Source organism: Diabrotica virgifera, chromosome 4 (genome assembly GCF_917563875.1).
Source record: "Diabrotica virgifera virgifera chromosome 4, PGI_DIABVI_V3a".
In the NCBI taxonomy this organism is placed as follows: Eukaryota; Metazoa; Arthropoda; class Insecta; order Coleoptera; family Chrysomelidae; genus Diabrotica; species Diabrotica virgifera.
Genome location: NC_065446.1, coordinates 253,374,189 through 253,389,401, shown reverse-complemented (window position 1 = coordinate 253,389,401; position 15,213 = coordinate 253,374,189). Strand labels below are relative to the sequence as shown.

At 33.7% G+C, this 15,213-nt stretch overlaps 1 protein-coding gene across 1 annotated transcript in view; it reads left to right on the top strand.

Moving 5' to 3' along the window:
- The window catches only part of LOC114327493 (vigilin), a 98,825-nt gene extending 83,875 nt beyond the window's left edge, over positions 1-14,950 (top strand). The window contains exons 14-15 of the mRNA XM_050648897.1: positions 8,286-8,596; positions 10,534-14,950. Of these exons, the coding sequence (XP_050504854.1) occupies positions 8,286-8,596; positions 10,534-10,803 (581 nt within the window). The 3' untranslated portion in view covers positions 10,804-14,950. The remainder of the gene's footprint in view (positions 1-8,285; positions 8,597-10,533) is intronic.
- The last annotated feature ends 263 nt before the right edge of the window (positions 14,951-15,213 follow it).

Here is a 15,213-nt window from a genome sequence, read left to right as displayed (position 1 = left end):
CTGATTGATGAAAAGCTCAAAAAATTTAATAGGATGACTGTTTTTACATAAATAACTACACCACTGTTCGTGAAGTCATGGTCATGCCTCGTTCTTGAAGAGAGTTTACATCAAATACTTGCTCCAGAGGCGAATATGCAGACCTTGAAGGCAGAAGCACATCAAGTTATGTGTGGAGTGATAGCAGACAGGATTTCACAAGATTTGTCAACAATAATGAAGAAAAGACGATGGTTTACAAGGGAGTGGATTCAACAAAGAAGTCATACTAATTTAATTAAAGACATCTCCAAGTACCTTGAAGATTTTAAAAATTTGCCTAGAATATCGGAACACCGTTTTCAATATTATTGGAACTTATTAGCCCAAAATTAAAAAATCTACTAATATAATATGAGAGAAGCTCTATCGGTCAAACTGATCAAACAATACTGACCAAACTATAATAAATATTGACGATTCAGAAATGTTGAAGTAGTTTACTACCAAAGAATATATACTCTCCTAGAAGAAGAGTTTGAATGGAACAGATGGTCACGTTTATTTGTCGCTTGAAAATACTGTTGTCATTGTCAGGCCACATGCACCAATTTAGTTGTGCACAAATAGTGCAGTCATTGAAGCTTTTTAGCTCAGAAATTTTTTACTATAAACTGATTTACATGAAATTTTGGAATTAGGCTTATCCTACCCTTAACTTCAAACCTACCCTTAACTTAAAAGTGATATTTGACCCGAACTCCGTTTTCACCCTGGGGCACTTTTCGGTGGTGGAAATTTTTTTTTTCAAAATAACAGATATCGATAGAAGACCTAATTTTAAGCAAAAAATGTTGTATAAAGTTTTTTCAAAAACCCAATACTTTTCAAGTTATTGGCAATTGAAAATTCGGAATTTTCTCACGATTTTCAACAGTTTTTTGCAAATATCTCCAAAAATATGCATTTTAATATTATACTGAATATTATACTCAACAAAATTGTATCAGGTAAAAAAATGAACAAAATGGTTTTTTAAAGAGTGTTCTAAGTGCAATATTAAACGAGATATTGAAGATCAAAGTCGTTTTTATTTTGTGCGAAATTTAATCGATGTATTCAATGCCATCTAGCGGAGAGCAAATAAATTTTATGCATGCTTATGAGAAAGGATTTTATAGTGCTTAAAATAAGCTTTAAAATGAGCACTGCCATGGATGTATAAATAGCACTGCTAAAAGTCTTTTGTACGTAAAATGAGTGAGCTGTAATGAAATAGAGAGGAACGTCTAATGTTTTTTTTTTAAATCAATGGATTTCATAAGTGCCATTTCCACCAAAATTAAAATTAATGTATTCCGTCTAGAATCAACTTTAATATAAAGAGGTTGATGGATTCTAGCAGTTTCGCTGCTTTGGAACACATATATTTTTAAAAAATCACGATTTTAAGAAAAAAAAATTTTTTCTAATTTTTAAAAAACTACCTTTTTTTTATAATATCTCAAAAATAATAAAAGATACATAAAAAAGTGACCCGTGTTGAGCTGGCCCCCCCCACTTGCAAAAATTAAAAAACAAATAGCCCTGATTTATGAGCTATTTATGAGCTCTCATATTCCGCAAACTAAAAATTTTGAGCTCGTTCCACTGAGCAGGAATTTAATACCCTAGTGGGGGGGGGGGGCTGAGTCAGCCCCCCCCACTACTTAAAAATGGGAATATTGAATCGGTTTTTGCGGCAGAATTACGAGCTATTTATGAGCTCTTGAAATTATATAGTTTCGATTTTTGAGCTCGTCCCCTTCACCCCCAAACAACCCTTTAATTGATTTAACTTAAGAGAAAGATGCTGAGAAAACTTAAAATATATCGTATTGCGGATATAATTCCTATAGCTTATATACTCTAAGAATAAACTATTAAATCAAGGGCATTTCGATTATTGAGCTACAACCCCTTCGCAAGAAAACCACCCTATCTTCCCGGCTTAAGAGAAAGTTGTACTTAAAATGCGTTAAACTAATTATTTGGCGACTACATATCATTTAATAATTTATAAGCTTCCAAATTACGCGCATTTAGATCAGTAAATTGCAATTTATTTTGTATAGTGCAGTCACTGAAGGTAAAAATCAACGATTACCTTCAAGTTCGGTGAACCTTCATCGATTTTCACGAAAATTGGTCAGTGGTTAGAGGATACGTCAAGAAACAAAGGTGACATGGAACCACCTTGCGCCAAGAAACAAAGGTGACATGGAACCACCTTGCGCCTTTACCCTGAGGGTGGATACCGCCCCTTCTCGGGGGTGAAAATTATTTTATAAAAAATAACTGCACAAATCAATAAAAGAACAAATTAAAAGCCAAATTTATTATATAAAGTTAATAAAATAAGTCAATACTTTTTAAGTTATTAAAGATCAAAGATTTTAATTATTTGTGAAAAAATGCATATTTTGAAGAGGTTTTTTGTAAATCACTGAAAAACTGTAAGTTTTTACAAAAAAGTTAATAGTAGTTTAATTCGTATAGCTTATATTCTAAGAATAAACTCTAAAATCACGCGCCTTTTGATTATTGAACTACAACCCCTTCGCAAGAAAACCATCCCATATTCCCGGCTTAAGAGAGGGTTGTACTTATAATAATTTAAATTAATTATTTGTCCACTATATATTGTTTAATAATTTATGAGCTCGCAAAATATACGCATCTCAATTATTGAATTGCCATTTTCTTGCTATAGTGCAGTCACTGAAGGTAAAAATCAACTATGACCTTCGATTTCGGTAAATCTCCATTCATTTTCACGAAAATTGGTGAGCGGATTTTGATACTATCAACTTTTTCTGGATCTTATTTTTGATGGGTATTTCTAAGTACTTTGATAAGTATTTAGTACCTAAGTGTTATAAAATGCATCTTTTTCCCGTTATTTAAGCTTGAACCCTTAGATTTGAACAGTCGCGGAAAAAAATATACATTTAATTACCAATAACTTACTTTAAATTAACATTAAAGGTTTTTCAAGTAAGCAATTTATTATATTTTTTATTAGCTTCAATTTTGGTGATGAAAACTTTTTTGTAAAAACTTCAGTTTTTGAGCCATTTATGAAAAATCGCTCTAAAGCATGCATTTTCCTTCCAAAAATTAAAATATTTGATCTTTAATAACTCAAAAAGTATTGATTTATTTTAATCACATTATATAACAAATTTTGCTTACAATTTGTCCCTCTCTCGATTTGTGGGGTTATTTTTGATAAAGTAATTTTCACTCCCGAGAAGGGGTGACATATACCCCAGGCTAAAACCCCAAGTTATTATTGCCAATTCGTGAAAATAAATGGAGATTTACCGAAATCGAAGGTAATAGTTGATTTTTACCTTCAGTGACTGCACTATAGAAAGAAAATGGCAATTCAATAATTGAGATGCGTATATTTTGCAAGCTAATAAATTATTAAACGATATGTAGTCGCCAAATAATCAATTTAAATTATTTTAAGAACAACTCTCTCTTAAGCCGGGAAAATGGGGTCGTTTTCTTGCGAAGGGGTTGTAGCTATATAATCGAAAGGTGCGTGATTTAAGAGTTTATTCTTAGAATATAAGCTATACGAATTAAACTACTATTAACTTTTTTGTAAAAACTTACAGTTTTTCAGTGATTTACAAAAAACCTCTTCAAAACATGCATTTTTTTCACAAATAATTAAAATCTTTGATCTTTAATAACTTAAAAAGTATTGACTTATTTTATTAACTTTATATAATAAATTTTGCTTTTAATTTGTTCTTTTATTGATTTGTGCAGTTATTTTTTATAAAATAATTTTCACCCCCGAGAAGGGGCGGTATCCACCCTCAGGGTAAAGGCGCAAGGTGGTACCATGTCACCTTTGTTTCTTGACGTATCCTCTAACCACTGACCAATTTTCGTGAAAATCGATGAAGGTTCACCGAACTTGAAGGTAATCGTTGATTTTTACCTTCAGTGACTGCACTATACAAAATAAATTGCAATTTACTGATCTAAATGCGCGTAATTTGGAAGCTTATAAATTATTAAATGATATGTAGTCGCCAAATAATTAGTTTAACGCATTTTAAGTACAACTTTCTCTTAAGCCGGGAAGATAGGGTGGTTTTCTTGCGAAGGGGTTGTAGCTCAATAATCGAAATGCCCTTGATTTAATAGTTTATTCTTAGAGTATATAAGCTATAGGAATTATATCCGCAATACGATATATTTTAAGTTTTCTCAGCATCTTTCTCTTAAGTTAAATCAATTAAAGGGTTGTTTGGGGGTGAAGGGTATGAGCTCAAAAATCGAAACTATATAATTTCAAGAGCTCATAAATAGCTCGTAATTCTGCCGCAAAAACCGATTCAATATTCCTATTTTTAAGTAGTGGGGGGGGGGCTGACTCAGCCCCACCCCCACTAGGGTATTAAATTCCTGCTCAGTGGAACGAGCTCAAAATTTATAGTTTGCGGAATATGAGAGCTCATAAATAGCTCATAAATCAGGGCTATTTGTTTTTTAATTTTTGCAAGTGGGGGGGGGGCCAGCTCAACACGGGTAAAAAAGTGTAATAATAAAAAAAATAGGTTTTTTTGACAAAAATTTTGATTTATTTGTTTTTCCTATCACACAAAAATTGAGGAAGATATGATTAATTAAAGAGCGCGCGGTAGCGCAACCACAATCTCTCTCGAGCCCTTTGACCCTTCACCGTTTCAAAATAAAAGGTTTTTTTTCACTACATATTATACTGAAAAGCTCTTTTAATTACCTTCAAAATGGTTTTTTTATAAGTTATGATAGCTTCAAAATTGAAGTAGTTATGGCCCAAAAACTAATCGTATTTTTTTCTACTTAGTAAACTACAGGTGGAAAAATGAAAGAATACCCATGAACGATCTCATCAATCACTTATTTTGTATTTGCTGTCTTTTTCTATAAAAAACGTTTGTTATTTATAGAAAATGACAGCAAATACAACATCAGTGATTGATGTGATCGTTCATGGGTATTCTTTCATTTTTCCGACTGTAAACATTTTTAAATGTATAATCATACATATTCAATGTTTTAATTTAGGGGTAGTTTTAAGGGTTAAAGAACTTGAGCATATGAATGATTTTCCAGCATAGCTTTTTCGAGAACGTGTAACGATATTTAAATCCTTTTTAGTTTATCAAAAGAATTTTTTTATACAATTTTTAATCGAGGAGTTGATTTTAAGGGTTGAAAGGGGTTAACTATTAAATAATTAAGATAGAGAACGTAAAATAATATTTACTCTATATTTAAGTCTTCTTGTCAAACCAAATTAATTTTTTGTAATTTTTTTCTATTTAGGGGTTGTTTTTAAGCGTTGAAAGGGGGTTAACAATATGATAATTAAGATAGAGAACGTAAAATATCATTGACTCTCTATTTAAATCTTTTTATGTCATACTAAATTAATTTTTTGTAAATTTTTTCGATTTATGGGTTGTTTGCAAGGGTTGTACGGTTTTCAAGGGGATGAAAATGAGTTATTGTGTTAGAAAACACTTCACAATGTCACTCTTTATTATTAAACACGTTTTCTGGCGATAAAATGGCTCACTGTCAATTTTTTCATTAAGGGGTTGTTTTCACCCCTTAAAAATCAAAAACGGAGTTGGGTCAATATCACTTTTGAAGTTAAGGGTAAGATAATCCTAATTCCAAAATCTCATGTAAATCGGTTCATAGTAAAAAATTTCGGAGGTAAAAACCTATTCGCGGCGTGCAAGTACTCGGAAGGGAATTGAGAAACGATCGTGCGCGAATAGCGGAGAAATATTGTAACTTTCTTAAATAATTCATATTGTCAATTGAAATTGTCAAATTGACGTACATTTCATACCTATTGTCATTTAAGAAGAAAAATTATATATTGCTTTATGTTGTTCTGAAGCTATTTTCTTGTGGCATTTTTATAATCAAGTATATTCAAATGGGAAATAAGCCACAATTTTACCTAAAAATGATTTTATTAACGTTTCGACGCCCAAGTCGGGTGTCGTTGTCAAAATACAAAATAATACTAAATAAACAAAAATGTTGTTGCTTAGTAAAAAATTATTCTAATAATTTATTTAATCTGACTCATTTATATCGGCAATTCAGACATATGTTATTCATTTTAAAGTAGACGACTTTAAAATGATATTGCCAATATTGATGAGTTGCGTTCGACTTTACTAAAAGATAGCTCATTCGATTACATGAAATCAATCCCAACTCAAGAATATCCGCCACAAAAAATCATAGCATGTGATCTGTCTTTAAAAAGACAACCAAATGCAACGGTGGCATTGAAATTCTCGCGTTAGAGATTCCATAGTAAATCACGAGGGAAAACCAGGAAAAACCTCGTGATACTATCCCGACATCGTAAGTATTTGGGTTTACATTTAGTTTACTCTCAAAAATAATACCAAATTCTGACTTGATATTTTAAATTTTAATTAATTCTAAAATACTAAATATGTACTAACTCGATATGTTACTGATTTACTAATTGTGGTATTTTCTTTCTATTGACTTCCTCCTTTAATATGGGTAACCACATCCTACTGCATTCTACCGAGGAATTTGCGACACAATTGGTTTCATTTAGCATAATTAGAGCCGCTTCTTTGATTTTTCTCTTTTTACTATCTGCTTCTTTTAGGACTATACTTGAATCTCTCCACTGAACTCTATGTTCATTATCCCATGCGTGTTGACATATTTGAGATCTATCAAATTCTCTATTTTTTATATAAGACTGATGTTCATTTACTCTAACGTCTAATGGTCTTGACGTTTCACCTATATAAAATTGTTCGCATTCACAATTTTATATAGGTGAAACTAAACCTAACAGTGAACAAGAAAGAACAAAGAATTGTATTTATAAAATACCTTGTGAATGCGAACAATTTTATATAGGTGAAACGTCAAGACCATTAAACGTTAGAGTAAATGAGCATCAGTCTTATATAAAAAATAGAGAATTTGATAGATCTCAAATATGTCAACACGCATGGGATAATGAACATAGAGTTCAGTGGAGAGATTCAAGTATAGTCCTAAAAGAAGCAGATAGTAAAAAGAGAAAAATCAAAGAAACGGCTCTAATTACGCTAAATGAAACCAGTTGTGTCACAAATTCCTCGGTAGAATGCAGTAGGATGTGGTTACCCATATTAAAGGAGGAAGTCAATAGAAAGAAAATACCACAATTAGTAAATCAGTAACATATCGAGTTAGTACATATTTAGTATTTTAGAATTAATTAAAATTTAAAATATCAAGTCAGAATTTGGTATTATTTTTGAGAGTAAACTAAATGTAAACCCAAATACTTACGATGTCGGGATAGTATCACGAGGTTTTTCCTGGTTTTCCCTCGTGATTTACTATGGAATCTCTAACGCGAGAATTTCAATGCCACCGTTGCATTTGGTTGTCTTTTTAAAGACAGATCACATGCTATGATTTTTTGTGGCGGATATTCTTGAGTTGGGATTGATTTCATGTAATCGAATGAGCTATCTTTTAGTAAAGTCGTCCCAGGAACGCAACTCATCAATATTGGCAATATCATTTTAAAGTCGTCTACTTTAAAATGTATAATACGTGTCTGAATTGCCGATATAAATGAATCAGATTAAATAAATTATTAGAAGAATTTTTTACTAAGCAACAACATTTTTGTTTATTTAGTATTATTTTGTATTTTGACAACGACACCCGACTTGGGCGTCGAAACGTTAATAAAATCATTTTTAGGTAAAATTGTGGCTTATTTCCCATTTGAATATACTTGACTATATATTGCTTCACAATATTGATATGATATGCAATTATTATATAAAGGTAAATTTAATTAATTGTATTTTGCTTGCAGAACTGCATTTTAATAACTAATTTTATTTACTACATACAATTGTTTACGTTTTAAAAACAACCTAAATCTTATTTTTTCTTCTTATTATTTTTTTGGACTATGGCCTTGACAATTATCCGGTAACCAGGACCATATGATTGGCCAATATAATTAAAAGTGCGAATAAAAGTGCAGAGCGAAGAAACCAGGTGTCGCTTTTCCGAACTTGCACGGTCCCAATTTTACGCTCCAATGACAGCATTAAAAATCCTATGCTGAAACGTTACAGGGCAGTACCCTTCTACAAGGTCTATATTCTTTGGTACTAGCGCAGAAAGAATTGGAATAAAGTCATATTTTGTCTAAATCGTTCTTTGTTTTATAGGTGACCCAGAAGAGTCCATCATCATAATCACCGGATACGAAACCAATGCCAACAATGCCAAAGATGATATTATGAAGATCGTCAACGAACTCAACGAGCTAGTCAAAGAAGAAATCTCCATCGACTCCAATGTCCATTCCAGACTGATCGGCGCCAGAGGGCGCAACATCAGGAAGATCATGGAAGACTTCAACGTCGACATCAAATTCCCTAGGGACGGGGACGCCGACGAGAACCTCGTGATCATCACTGGCCAAGAGGAAAGTGTCCTCGAAGCCAAAGATCATTTGCTCAATCTAGCCGAAGAATATGTAAGTACCTATTTTTTATCTTTATACATCATTTTGAGCATATTTTGAGCACATATTGAGAATATACTCCATAGAGTGACATAACTTTCAGTTTTTCGTTAAGTAAAGTAAAAAATTGCCAAAAATTGACGAAAAATCGTCTCTTCTATCGTTAAGCCGGCCACTCACGTTCCAACACCGGAGTAACGATTTTGTCGAATGCAATTGCAGTACAATAAAATCGAATGAGAACACACGTAGGTACCGATTTTGCAGTACGACTTTTACGTTTAAAACCAGAAACATGTAAGATAACGATTTACTTTTGGCAGCTATTGCTGTTTGTCTAACCGATAATAAATAAAAAAAATACAAGAAACGTAGGTGGTGGCTACTATGAAATCAACAAACGTGGAAAACTATTACTAATTCTAATTTTATAAAATTCTACTGTCACAGTGACAGTTGTCATACTCCTGATACGTCTAAAGGTGGGAAACTATGTATTGTAATGTTAATTTATACGTTTATAACGATCATTTTCATCTTCACTAGTTTCATCTCTTTTTGTTTCGCAATGTATTATACACTCACCGGCACGAAAAACGGGCACCCCAAAAAATGGGTCATTTTTAATGGCTCGTATTTCCTAAACCTGTTGTCAGACTTAAGTGATTTTTTTAAGAGGAAACAGTAGCGATCAACAGGTAGCGAAAACGCGTTCCAAGATTGCGGCTGCAATTTTGAATATTTTTTCGAGATATTTGGCACACGTATTCGTAATATAATAAAGAATGGCGGTACAGAGCCCAATTTGAAAAATAATAATAATGTGTGGAAATTACTCTGTAATTAAATACAATATTAAAAAAAAACGAGCCTGTACCGCCATTAAGAAGAACAAAAAAATACACTTTCTTCAAATAAACTTTTTTATCCGATGCCTAGATTTTGTGTCATTTTGGAACTACTAAAATTTTTTATTTCATTAGTAGTTCCAAAATAACACAAAATCTAGGCATCGGATAAAAAAGTTTATTTGAAGAAAGTGTATTTTTTTGTTCTTCTTAATGGCGGTACAGGCTCGTTTTTTTAATATTGTATTTAATTGCAGAGTAATTTCCACATATTATTATATTTTTCAAATTGGGCTCTGTACCGCCATTCTTTATTATATTACGAATACGTGTGCCAAATATCTCGAAAAAATATTCAAAACTATAGCCGCAATCTTGGAACGCCTTTTGGCTACCTGTTGATCGCTACTGTATCACCTTAATATGTTACAGCCTTGTTCTTTAACAATGTCGCTGTAATAATATTGTTGCTAGACAGGAGTACCAATGAAGATTTTTTTTCTAAAAGTTGGGAACACCCTGGGGAATATTCTAGCATTTATAAAATTCTGAAATTAAAATCCAATATTGTAACTTTCTTAAATAATTCATTGTCAATTGAAATTGTCAAATTGACGTATATTTCATATCTACTGTCAATGAAGAAGAAAAATCATATATTGCTCACAATATTGATATGATATGCAATTATTATATAAAGGTAAATGTAATTAATTGTATTTTGCTTGCATTACTGCAGTTTAATAACTAATTTTATTTACTACATACAATTGTTTACGTTTTAATAACATAACCTGAATCTTATTTTTTCTTCTTATTATTTTTTTGGACTATGGCCTTGACAATTATCCAGCAACCAGGGCCATATGATTGGCCAATATAATTAAAAGTGCAGAGCGAAGAAACCAGGTGTCGCTTTTCCGAACTTGCACGCTCCCAATAGGGAACATCATTGTTCTTTCTATATGTATATGTTAACTTAAAAACCTTACTACGCGCCAGAATTATTTGGCAAACATTTGATTTATTTGAAATATTTCTGTGGAATACATTTGATTTAGCTTTATTCTCGTTTTAACATTATCTTTTTCTTCTTTTCAGTTGCAAGACTACACTGAACTACAAACCCGAGAAAGACTCCACACGTTGAGCTCCCACTTCGAACCACCTGCAGCTCAAAACCACAACGCCCATCGCAACAGGGACGAACCCAACAATGGCTTCGTCGTCCAAGGCGGTCCATGGGAACAGCAGAGAGCCGCCGCTCCCAACACCGCCAGCGTAACGGAGTTTCCGTCCTTCAGACGCAACACAGAAGAACCCCAATCTTCTCCTGCCCCGGTAGCTGGGGCCTGGGGATCCCGCCGATAAAAACGTAACTGACGCATCGCTCTTTCCCTCCTACTTTTCGTCGAAAGATATTTTTATTAATTACTATTGAATGTATTCGTTTTTAGTTTGATATGTTTTGATTTGGTTCCTTGGTTTACTTTTTACTAGGTCGGTTCGATAAGTACTCGTCTCCTTTTTGCTCGATATATTTCACATAGCGATGCTCCATCTTCATTAATCCGTCTGAAAAATATGTTTTTCGATGTCTGCAAAGTAGGCTTTGAAAACAAAAAGAAGTCATACAGCGCTAAATCTGGAGAATACGATGGATGAGGCACTAGTTTGTAGCTTAATTTGACCAATTAGGCCATGATGACGTTGAAGGTGTGAGCCGGTGCGTTGTCATGGTGAAAGAGCACTTTTTTCGTCAATTGCAGCCGTTTTTTTTTCAATTCGGCGTCGAATCGGACTAATAATTCGAGCCCTGTGACCGTTTGCCCCGTTTCCAGTAAGTCGATGTAGATCACACCTTGTGAAACCCTGGATTTCACCTTTCCGACCGATAGGACTGACTTCACCTTCTTCGGAAAACGTTCACCGGTTAAAGTCCACTGTTTCGACTGTTTCTTGGTCGCTGTTGTGTACCAGTAGATCCATGTTCGGCCGATGGTTATGAAACAACGTAGAAATTCCTTTGGATTACGCTTAAACACTGCTCTGTGCGTCGATAGCTTTTTCATGCCCTATATTTTATGCAGGATATGACCCACGCGATCTTTTGAGATGCCTACTGTATCAGCTATCTCGTGCACCTTCAGTCGGAGTCGGACTTATCGAAAACCGACTACGGCCACGTTGAAACTCATTAAACCAATTTTTGACGGTCACCATCGAAAAAAAAGTCACCCTTCACAGCATTCATGTGCTCTTTGATTTCCCTTCCAATGAAAAACAAGAATCGAATCACCGACCAATATTGCTCTTTTCATTTTTCTAAAATCCTCAAACACACCCGCTTCCACAAATAGTTGAAACAAAACTACAAGTCTACAAGAATGTATTACTCAATAGTAGCTTTCTCTTGCGATAGTTGCGCCATCTGGCGCTGAGGTTAAGTACTTATCGGACCGCCTACGTACTAGTTTCTGTTGTGGTTGATAGTTTCACTTTAGTTTCTTCATCTCTGCGGCGTAAGATGCGCCCAAAGCATTTAAGAATTCAAGTGTGTTGCTTTAATGTTTGAGTTTCTCGGTTAAATATTCACAATTTTTTTCTCTTTTCAACAAAATTAAATCTGAAAGTACACAATGATCACTGCCAAAAAATATAGAATAACTAAGAAGCAAATTTCGCGATATGAGACCGTTCCTGTAAGAAAAATGCTAGATTTCGTATATCTTGGTCTATGAATAACATTAACATAAGTATTTAATAATAGATATTTCATAAAAATAAACATCCCCTGCTAGATTTAGAGACTTTTCTCGCGAAATTGCGAAAGAGAACTAAAACCGAATCAAATGCAACACTGGCGGTTAAATTTATACTCTTAACGAAGTTAAAGAACAATCAGCAACTATAATATAATCTAATGTTTACTCTAATCTATATAATTTTGAATATATGATTGTTAAGTCGTTGATTTTCATTGTGGGTTGCTGTTTTCGCCGTTGACTTGATTTGGCCGAGCTTTCGACGCATTATGTGGAGTCATCAGTACTTTCAGGACTTCAATTTAAAAATTTTTATCTTTTGTTCTTCTCATTTTTCATCTAAATACAAATATATGGTAAAAATAAAGTTATATAGATATAAAGCGGTATTGTTTGAGTAAAAACGGCAACTGTAGGTAAAAATCTGTTAATGATTTTGAAATTGTAATTGCATTAGCCGCCAGATGTCGCCATCGGTGACAGTTCTCCCGACTTTCGACGAAAGGTAGGAGCGTATCGAGCGCCGTCAAAAGTTGAGGTTATGTTTAAAATACTAACCTTAGTTGTTAAGTTAGTTGCGAACCGTTGCAACTCTCTTCCCTCACTGTTTGCTGCATTAAAATAGATAAAATGGCCTGGCGACGTACCTGGACTCGCGAATAAAGGTTCACCGACATTGAAACTGAATAAAAAGAGAGAAAACTTTGCTGGTTTCTTTTTTCTACGATATTAATCGATGTCTTCCGAAACGGAGGCATTGCGGCCTATTACCGGCACTAAATAAGTAGAGATGTTATGATGTTTATAAGTTTTTATGTTTTTTAATTTTTTTGCTATGTATGTTGTCGCTCCGAGCTATAATACGGTTAGGTACGTACTGTAAGCCTATTTTGGGCAACAGCCTGTGGACATACCAAACAAAAGATTGCTCATGTACTATATCTCTATCACTGATATGTATTTAATTCGAATTTATCGTGAGTAATCTCTAAAGAACAATACTACGACAATAAACGATGGAGTGATTCTATTAAACAAAACAATACTTTCAGGATGATCCACGGGCTGGCCTACATATCGGGACATACACTTTAGATGGCAAAAATTAGAATAAATGGGCGGGGGGTAAGAAATTCTGTGATATTAAAAAATGATTTCATGTCTACATTGAAAGTGATACGAAGGAAACGTTAGTAAAGACGACGAAATCGACTAATGCTTTTGGAAGTATACTGCGGGACACTCACAATGCGGACTAGATTTAACTTCGAAACACGTCGCATTCCGTCAAGTCACATGATCTACTTTGTCCGTCCCCGATTTTGAAATAACACGAAACAACAGTGACCGATTTTCATTAGTGTGTTTGGCGACGTGACCCTCTAGTGATTGAAATATAAACTACGTTGTGAAAAGTGACAATGACAGTTACATCACTTGTCAAAAGTGACTGACAATGGACATTTATGTCACTTGTCAGAAGTAATTGACAATTCAACAAAATTCAGGCGAAAGTTTACAGTAATATTACTTTATAGTCCAAATAATTAAAATATTTTTGCGTTTGCTTGATTTGAGTCTGCTCGGTATGGTAAACAAAGGCATTAGAAGCTGTTACAACAATAATGGGCAACATTTTTCTTTTATTATAACTGTCTATAAAAATGTTTATTATTTACTTGTTGTGGAACTGTAGTTTCCTGGAATCAGTCGGAGTATGATATTATATTTTGAAAGGTTGGCAACGTTATGGAAACGTATCCAACATCGATGTTGCCAAATTTCCAATGTGATCTGGGATTGCCGCGCAATCTGCACATTCTTGTCGAGTTTTTGTACTAAGGGGAAACGAAAAATGAAAACGAAAAAAACGATCTAAAGTGTCTGGACCGTGTCTCCATATATGCATACTTGTCGCATATCATTGTGTTATCAATATATTTTATATTTATATTTTTTGAACTTTTATATATTTTTATTTGTGTCATAACTTCTCTGCCCCTTTTTTTCGAAAAAAAAACAAGGCAGTGTGATCGTGCCTTCCTTACAAATTTCATTTTTTTTATACGATCGTACTAAAATTGGTGCTACTATAGTATGCGGTCTACCTGTGCATGTGTATAGAGCCTACAAACAGTTTTCTGCCTTTCATTATTGTATACAAACCCTTCTGAGAAGAGATTATGGTGTTGTTCTGTAGACCGCAAGCTATAGCAGAAACGCGACGGTAGACCGCATACCATAGTGGTACCCTAAAATTATCTCGCCCGTACCACCTCGATGCGGAAAAGGAATCTCGGTTGTCTTGGCCTCTCGTCCGTTCCTGTGTCCAGATTATATTTTCATACATTGGGAAAGCGGGTCTAGGATGGCTCCTCGGGGTACACAGATTGTTAACGGAAGTTTTTGGAACGGAGGCGAGGCGAACGGTACTACCGCAGCTTCTTTTTTCCTTTGTTACTGGATCATCTGTCCTGAGAGGTAACAGAATTTGTATTTTATAATTTTTTTTATTTAATTATATTTTAGGTATGTTAAAACTGAACGTATATGATGAAAATAATGACTGATTGTGTATTGTTGAATCCGATTCGGCAGTACTTAATACATTTGTTTGTAAAATTTTGAGTTTTGCTGTTAATCATTGTATATATGATAAATATATTATTTTACAGAGTCCTTGAGGTCAATTTTGTTAGCCCAGGACTAACCTGAGGGAGAGAATATATTAAAAACAAATAAAAATTTTAAAACTCTTTTAATCTAACCAACCTTTACATTTATAAACCTTATTCCTGTCCTGTTACCTTAAAACTTTATTACGGTTATTTTTGCATTACGCCACTAAAACAAGTTCAAATCATCTGACTATAAAACCTACGTGTTACAAGAAATATTTCCAAATACAAACGCAATATTGAAATGTATTACGCATGTCAAAATACCATTTCTATTAGTGTGATTACACTTTTATGTAAACTTACTATAGCCGAAGCCGATTTTTGAAGTTATACTT